This window comes from Bidens hawaiensis, unplaced genomic scaffold (genome assembly GCF_021521415.1).
Source record: "Bidens hawaiensis isolate Kalapana, Puna unplaced genomic scaffold, B.hawaiensis_p1.1 tig00040733_1, whole genome shotgun sequence".
NCBI classification, from domain to species: Eukaryota; Viridiplantae; Streptophyta; class Magnoliopsida; order Asterales; family Asteraceae; genus Bidens; species Bidens hawaiensis.
Window position 1 is genome coordinate 35,537 of NW_027497210.1, and position 8,723 is coordinate 44,259.

General features: G+C 33.6%; 1 protein-coding gene across 1 annotated transcript; it reads right to left on the bottom strand.

Annotated features, from left to right (window-relative positions):
• Positions 1–1,886: 1,886 nt before the first annotated feature.
• LOC143592405 (protein DETOXIFICATION 42-like) lies at positions 1,887–5,159 on the bottom strand. Its single transcript, XM_077072336.1, has 13 exons — positions 5,069–5,159; positions 4,853–4,974; positions 4,570–4,776; positions 4,317–4,483; positions 4,082–4,217; positions 3,410–3,506; positions 3,225–3,325; positions 2,957–3,120; positions 2,680–2,751; positions 2,475–2,591; positions 2,298–2,393; positions 2,103–2,224; positions 1,887–2,037 (listed from the first exon to the last, which is right to left on the bottom strand). Exons 1-13 carry the CDS (start codon positions 5,143–5,145, stop codon positions 1,992–1,994), a joined length of 1,524 nt encoding a protein of 507 aa, XP_076928451.1. The 5' UTR covers positions 5,146–5,159; the 3' UTR covers positions 1,887–1,991.
• Positions 5,160–8,723: the final 3,564 nt, after the last annotated feature.

Genomic DNA, 8,723 nt, shown 5'->3' on the forward strand with positions numbered 1-8,723 from the left:
CACTCGCCCGAAGGCACGACAGTGCGGTGAGATAAAATCCGTTCAGTTCAAAGATCCAACTAGTGAAAACCACCTACTTGCCTAGTCTCCTATCACGACAACGGTGCCTCTGAAACTAAACTAAATGTTGTGGGTAAGAATCTAATCTGGGTCATATAGAACACCAAGTTTCTTCCTTACCACTCCACCACTAGCTCATTGGCATGATTTTTTCCTTTAATTAAATGTTTGTTTTACTTTTTAAAAACTCAAATGAACTTTTTAAGATTTTAACGGATAGGCTACAACTTGGTTTAAACCACCTATTCATATGAAACTTTGTGTCCTCGACTATGGTATGGTTTTGCCGGTTTTTAAATAAGAAGACCGCAAGCCAGTAAAAAACTGAAACCAAGTCACGTTTTGAGTATTTTCGTATCAACTATCAAGAAATTCATGTATGTATAGAATGTGGTTCACCATTTTGATTTAGCAGAATGAACACAAAAAACACGAACATTAACAAAAATTCGTTATGTACACAAAATAAAATTACGGGGGAATTTGTGAGGAGCAGAGAGGGTTGTTGTCCCATGAAGATGCTACAATGATAGTTGAGGTTATACGTTAAGCAATTAACAGTAATTGGTCTTCTAGTCTATTGATATGACGTGATAGTTTAGTCTATTGATACGACGTGATAGTTTAGCTTTGGGATTTTTATGGTCTTAGGTTTTAAACATGACCTGGGGGGGATCTATAATGGTGAGTTTTCTCCGTGATGGTGTTCCCAGTGAGTCAAAACTAGAGCTTTAAATGTCATCCCGTCTCAGGAAGGCTCAATCAGATATCAAGGGTAATTTCAAATGTCTTTAATCACAACTTTAATAGATACGATATTTGAATCGAATAATTAGTACGTTGGGAAAAAATGATATTGTTGTCAAACCAAGTCAAGTTGAATAAGCTTAAGTATGAATTTGGGTATGTTTGACAAAACTAGCTGGTAGCTGTAGCTGCTAGCTGGAAGCTGGTGGCTGGAAGCTGTTAGCTGTAGCTTTTTAGAAATATTTAAGTGTTTGGTAATTAGCTGGAGCTTTTAATAAAACTAGTTGGGTGCTCGCGCGGTGCATCGTTCTAATCCAAAACCTATTCTGACTGACCTCTTTCGACTCAAAACCGTACCAACTTGAACCGGACTAAATTAACCCTTTTTGCATCGACTCGTTCCGACCCTAATTTGGTCTTACACATGACCCGAGCTTGTCTGACTCGACTTGTTGCTGATCCTAACCAATAATCACATAATATGTTAATTTTTTAAAGTTAAAAAAGTATAACAATATGATAATCAAATTAAAGAGAATAAAATGCTTGTTTTTATGATGCAATTTTTAAAAATAAATATTAACATGGAAAAAGTTATGGTCTTTTAAAAAGTCATGGGGGTAGTTGGTTTTAAATATGAGTTAAATATGTAATTATTATATAATTAACAAAATATGATGGAAGTTCAAGTACCAAAATTGTAAAATTTGAAATATTAAAAGCTTGTAGCTTTTTCTAAACGCTACTAGTTGGAGCTTTTAGCTTCAAGCTTTTTCTCCTAACCCAAAAGCTTCAAGCTACTCTAACCAAACAAGTGTTTTCAATAAATTTGAGTGTTTTTTTAAAAGCTTGTAGCTTAAAGCTCCTAAAAGCTTCTAAAAGCTCTTTGCCAAACATACCCTTAATGTTACATCAATTAGACAATTAGAGTGATTATTCAACATAAATTAGAGTGATTGTTCATCTACTTGATTAAATAAACATAACATTATATTCGCTGATTTCATTCATTAAATACAAAACGCGGTACATATTTATATTCGTAAACTATACGTATTTACTATTGCTCTACCAAACCACAAACTATGAAGCCAAAATATAAATCAGTCAAGCTTATATACAAACACAAGCAAAACTTCGCATAATCTCAAAACAATTAATTTCTTTTATATGATACAAAGAACCTAATACACGTTAAGAAAACTCCACGGGCCGCTTGCGGTTCCAATCCTGCAAATCACATAACACGTTTATAAACCAACATTTTCTTATAACCATTTGGATCAAAAAGTTACCTCCAGACGCCAGCCATCGCTCGTAAACTCATGAAAATAGATAGTGCAATCCATATGCCCACAAACCCGTAATATGAAGATAGTAACAACAAGCACATGGCACTTGCTAAAGCTACCAAAACCTGAAAAAACAAATAAACATTTTAATTTATTACATATTTGGAAATGAAAAAAATCAAGAAGTTGTGAACTTGCCATTGAGTAGGCGGAATAACGAAAATCTGACGCGCCATAATGAATCCCGTCAAAGACAAATGCCAAAGAATTTATCGGTTGAGTTGCTGCAACAAACTAACAGGCCAAATCTTGTTAAATATAAGTTTGAAAGTTATAGGAAAACTAATAAAAGAAAAAGGGTGGAGAAATAGATACCGGGATGCCTAGACTCAAAATTTTCAAAACTTTGATGTCTTTCGTGAACAGCCGCGATGAAAAAGTTAGCCCTACACCAACAATAAGTGAGAGAACGAGTCCCAGAGCCAAACTTAGCTGCAGAAAGTGAAAACAGAACATTAACATGAGAATTAAAACACATTTACCGCAAAAAGGTCAAAGTCAAAGTGAAAGTCAAACTCACATGAAGTAGACGACCAGCAGTTGCCTTGGCATTCTCATAATCTTGTCTTGCAAATGCTCCTGCAAGAATTGCCTGCATAAATGACACCAAATCACATCTCTATCGATCTTTGACTTTTAAGTCAAATCGGTGGATTTCAGTTTCGGAATTTGATACGATAAACTTTATAACATACTACATAGGGAAACATTATTCGTGAAAAAATTATCAAAGGAACTCAAAATTACAGAATTTGACTAATGCAAAGTTTGACATCAAAAGTCAATGATGTCGTTACCTGGCCCGCTACAGCTAAACCATCAGTGAGCAAGGAGGCTGCTAACCAAACCTGCAGGCAAATTTGGAAGGCGGCCATTTGGGTCGATCCTAGCCGGGCCGACAATGATGTCGCCAGTGTGACACAAAACGTGGCGGCAATCACTCTCACCAGTAAAAGAAATCCTGAATCCAACAAGGTTGACTTTACAAGTCAAAATGTACGTATTTCTAAACGAACAAATGGGATCACCAAAGTTTGACTATAAAAGTCAATTAATAATGCTTACCATTTTTCAAAAACCGACCAAGTTGTAAATCCTTGATGTTAGGTGGCAAAAGGTCAACTAGTTGTATTAACTTCCACAGGAGTATGACCGAGATCAAGTACCTTCAAATACGGTATGTAAGTAATTAAAACAAGAGCACTAAAATAATGAAAAATCATTTAAATAACTAAAAGTATAAAGCTTACTGGGAGAAAACATGAGCAATGGCTGCACCTGTAACCGTCATCTTGAATACAAATATCAATATCGGGTCCAAAACGATATTCACAATGTCTCCGATCACTAAATGCAAAATCGGTGTTTCTTCATTTATGTAATATATCAATAATGAAGAATCATGATTCATGTGTCACATGAATATTGCAATGTTTTGTTGTCAACTTTGCCCATGATCAGACTTTGGCTATTTTACTCGATTCGGATTATGCCCTACGTCTAATAGGTCAAACTAAAGAAGTGCTTAAAAGGAAGCCGGTTAAATGAGTAGAAAGTGACCCAAAAGTCGAATTTTAACGCATGAAACCTCTTAAAATCATGCTATTCAACATAACAGATTATGACTGTAATGGGCCATATTAATAAAATAGATAAGGGTCAAAGTGGCCCTAAAGCGTAATTTTTAATGCATAAAACCTCTTAACGTCATGTTGTTCAAAATAATAGATTATGAATAAAATAACATAACTTCCATAATCGTATTTGACTTAATAATTAGTTATATAAAGTTAGAAATTTTGGACAAAAGGTGTTTTTTTGTCAACACAAGTTTTTACCGATTACCCCACTTGTTATAACTTGACCCGCTCATTTTCCCACCTTTAGCAAAACTATTAGTACATGATATAAGAAACACATACGGATTGCATACAACGGTGTTTTTGTATCCTTTAACCCTCTAAAAACTCCTTGCATAGCCAATGACAAAAGGACAGCCGGCGCACCAAGGGACCGTAAGGTCAAATATTTGTAGGCTGGGCTTAACATCAGAGAATCCTAAGCCATAAATAATAAATTACATTAGCTAATCAATAACATCATAAAGGAGCAATTAGGTAATTTTGACTTGATAATTTAAACAAAACCAAAGCTTACAGATTTTATGCCCATGTAATATAACAATGGTTTTGCAGACACAATGAGCAAAAAAGCTTGGATTAGACCAAGCACTGCACCTATCAACAAAGCCGAAGAAGCCGATGACACATGTCTTCTTTTGTATTCAACTTGGTCAACACTAGTCAACATCTTGTTCATACTCTCTAGTTAAATTAACATTTTAAGTAATATAAAGGTTCAAAAGTTAACCACTTCACAAAGAAAGTCAAAGTTCACAAACAAATCATACCATGTTTTGGTAGCAATGACATTTTCTCATTATTTAAACTCGATCTCGGTTCTAACTCAATATCATCAACAACTGAATTTGAACTCGTGGCACTGTCTTCTTCGGCTACAAAAGACGTCGTGACACTAACAAGTGGGAATATAGCAATCTTTGATGCTTGATTAAAAATAGCTATAGCAACCCCAACCGCAGCAAGCTCCACTGGTCCTATAGCATTTCAAAACATTAACATCTTACTACTAACCAAATCAATATATTAAACAAAGTAACCACAATTATCAACCTAAATGACCAATAAAGGCAGTGTCAATCAAAGAAGCAATAGGATCTGCCATTAAACCCAATGTCGCAGGGACCGCGATCTTCGCAATTTCCAAATTCAACTCATCCTTGCTAAAAACACTCCTAAAACACAATTTTTTTCATATTTGATCATAAAATTCAAAATTCATAAAACCCCAGTTTAAAAATCCAAACTTTTTGTTCCAAGAATTGTTACCTTGTATCTTTGAGCAAAACCCACAAAGGAATCTTCTTGATTTTTTTCCATAAATACACAACAGCATCTGCTACCATATTTTGTCAAAAAGATGTAAATTTTGAACCCAAAAAGGAGAAGTAAAGATTGTGTATTGAAGTTATGAAACATGATTAATAAGAGAAGTAACCTAAAGAATAGGAAAAAGATGACATAAACCCTTCCTTGGTTAAGCACAGGCCTAAAGCTGCTTTATTTTATTGTTTTAAATTGGAAAAAAACGGTTGAGACTGGGCGGGGTGATTTGTATATATTTATTTGATTTGGGGTGTGTGGTGACACGTCACCATCAAAACTAATTTTCGATTTTTGTCCATAAATAATAACATTTCCATCTAACCTTATACCTTTAAATTCAAAATTACACTAAAACATACTATATTTTTTATATTATTATCAATTAAATGATATTTTTATACATTTATCATTACCATTTCTCTTTCTTTCACTCATAACCACTTTCAAAATATATTAAAAAAATATATGGGGTGAATAGTAGTTTTTCAAATATACAAAAAAATCAATACGTTTTCTAAAATATAAAAATTCTTCACCCACAACACCCTAAATCACTCTTAAAATTATAAAAACACCCCCTCATATAATATGGGGGGTTGGATGAGAATGCTCTAAGTCTAGAAACGATTCTTGGATCGTGGTTTGACTGTTTGAGTCATGTTAAAAAAAAGGAAAATTTGATTTTAATAATCCAAATTATGGACCAAAAGGGTAAAAAAACTTGTCGGGTCATCAAAACAAAATGGATTTGGTGACAAACTAGTCACTACGTCAAGGAAGGAAGCAACGATTCAAGTGTTGGTGGATGCTAAAAAAAGCAAGCGCAAGATTCTAGAGCGTTGATTGCGGGAGAACGCGAGAGTGTCACCAAAGAAACGTATACAAGGTTTCACGATCATCTAGAGCACGAGGTGAAGAAAATCGCCATAGCTTGCAAACGAGAAATTGTGAAAAAATTTAACTGGTTGAAGGGTCAGTTAGTACTTTCAAATTTTCCTATTTTAATTATTTTTTGTTTTGAATTGTTGTGTCTTATTTTTCAGGTTTTCAATCATGTAATAATTTTAATTTTAATAAAATGTTAATTTTAATTACATTAGATTGTTTAATTTATTTTAAATTATTAAAAAAATTTAGGGTACCTGTAGATAGATACAATCAGTAATTTTGTGTTTTGTAGGTACGTAAAGACAAAAATAAGGTGACAGTGCAGAATTAGTCGATCCATAAGTGGTACCCTTGAATGCCCTTCCCCCCTAAAATAAACCAAACAATTTGAACTATGAAACATTAAATAGTCACAAATATCATTTCAACAAGAACAAAACTAATTTATATTCACAAATATCACAAATACCATACTACCAAAATCATGAAGAAAAAATATATAATTTCAATAAAAATATAAATGGATTTATAAATACAAATCTATATGAAATTAATTCATAAATATATGAAGCATTAAATAGTCAAAGATATCATAGTAAGATATTGTAGGGCTAATATTCTATATTAATATTAAGATTGTATATGTATTTCTATTTGCTAATAGTCGGTGTATTACGTACTTCAGTATGTTTATTTTGTACGGACGAAATATAAAAGTTGGAGAAATGTGGACCTTATAAAAGAGTCACTTTACCATTTCTCCACTGACTTTTAACAACACATTTGAAAATAAAAGAAACTCTTTCATCAAACACTCCACTTTCTCTTTTTTTTTACTTATTTTTAAATCATTTTTGGGGACATATGCTTACATTATCTATTTACCTATTATATAGTATTCCATCGCAACTGTTTATCCTTGTGTGTATATCAGTTTATGCATAACTTGATATTTACTTACTTGCTTTATTTGAACGCATTCGGAGAGGTCCATCATTGATAGTATGATCATACGACCGTCGTAGTGGCCGGCGTCCAATCGCATGACAATGGTTTCACCGACAACCCATCTTTGGTAACCAATGCCCGATTCGCATGACAATGGTTTAGCCCTTTCTTTATTATCTGTGTGAATTGTTTATATGTTATGACTTAATTGCTTATCTCACAAGAACAACTTGCGTTTTCTCTTATATATTATTATTGAAGTGTCAAAATTTGGTGTTTTACTCACTCAACCATGTGTTGGCAAAATTATTTAGATTTTATACGTATATGTAGGTTATTGTTTGAACTAGTTGCAAGATTTGGTGAAGACTTAGTGAAGAATTTAAGTTAGAAGAATTTTTAATTAAGATCACTTGAGATATAAGTTTGTTTTATTGTATGATATGGATTATGTACTTTGTACTTGAATTATTTAAAATATTTAATTGAATTAAATAGATATTTTCACTTTTAAATATTGCTTGATAGTACCTTGAGAGCTGTGAGCAATCAGCTCACGCCCCGACATTTCCGCCTTAGGTTGGGGTGTGACATTGCGGGTGGAAGCAGTCAAGTAAGTCATATAAGCCCTGAGTGTGCTGCAGGTGAAAGCAGTCAAGCAAGTCTTATCCTTACCGAGATACGCACACACTTGTGCTCTCAAGCATGTATTAATAAGGTAGAATTCTTTAGATCTCATAATGCTACCTTGATTAAGGAAAATCGGAGCATTAAATCTCTGAACGATGAATATAAGAAAGCTGATAGGATATACACCACTAGGATTAAGACTCATAATGATGACATGGCTAAGATGCATGGTAAGTTATTTCACGCCACTAAAACTATTGAATTTCATGTAAGACGTGCTAGTGACTTAAATGCTAAAATTGAGAAATTAGAACTAGAACTTTCAGAGAAAAAGTTTATTGTTGATAAGTTTGAAATGGCATCTGATAATCTTAATGGCATCATTGGAGCTCAAATGAGTGTTGAACAAAAGACGGGTTTGAGATATGAACTTGTTGAAATACCACCCCTCATTTAATAACAATTATACATCACTGCCCCACTTTAGTTTTAACACCCCTCCTGAGGATGAAATGGTCTACGGAGTTGGTCATGTACCGAAACCTAAGACATTTGTTCCTCCCGCTTCAAAACAATTTGATTCCACATATGCGTTTGTTAGTCTAGTGGTGATTCATCTTATTCAGCAAGTTGTGTAAAAGAAAGTGGGTCGGTGGAAACAGACATGAATTGTGATTGTGAAACTGTCTTTGATGAAACTTTCGTTGAAAATGGTGTCAATGATAAAATTCTTGTTGAGGTGAACATATCAAGTTTTTCATCATCAGGTTGTAAGCTTGAGGATAATTCAAGTACAAGTAAAGTGTTTGAAAATGATAATCAAACAAGTACTTCATGTAAATATATGCCACCAATAAAAGATCATTTTCTTAAACAACTAATCATTCACAAAGTCCTCAGTCATACAACTGGTTTGATAACAACTACTATGTCATTATAAAAAAAAATTGTTGATCCATATTACACTAATGTTTTTGATGATCGGGGTCACATATCAAATGGGTTTTACAATCATGTTCATTTCCATGGATCACCTTTCCCACTGCACCAACCATATTATAGTTCTGATGAGTTATGTGGCACTCCTTGGAGAAAGTGTTATTTTGTGTGTGGTCATTCTTCTCACCTTGCA

Bases quoted from the DNA above. Each gene is read 5' to 3' on its own strand.
- LOC143592405 (XM_077072336.1), bottom strand. From the start codon at position 5,145: ATGGTAGCAGATGCTGTTGTGTATTTATGGAAAAAAATCAAGAAGATT. The intron at 4,777-4,852 runs GTTGATAATTGT...GAAATGCTATAG, and splicing joins TGCCTTTATTGGTCATTTAG to GACCAGTGGAGCTTGCTGCG. The intron at 2,038-2,102 runs GTAACTTTTTGA...TGTGATTTGCAG, and splicing joins GCGATGGCTGGCGTCTGGAG to GATTGGAACCGCAAGCGGCC.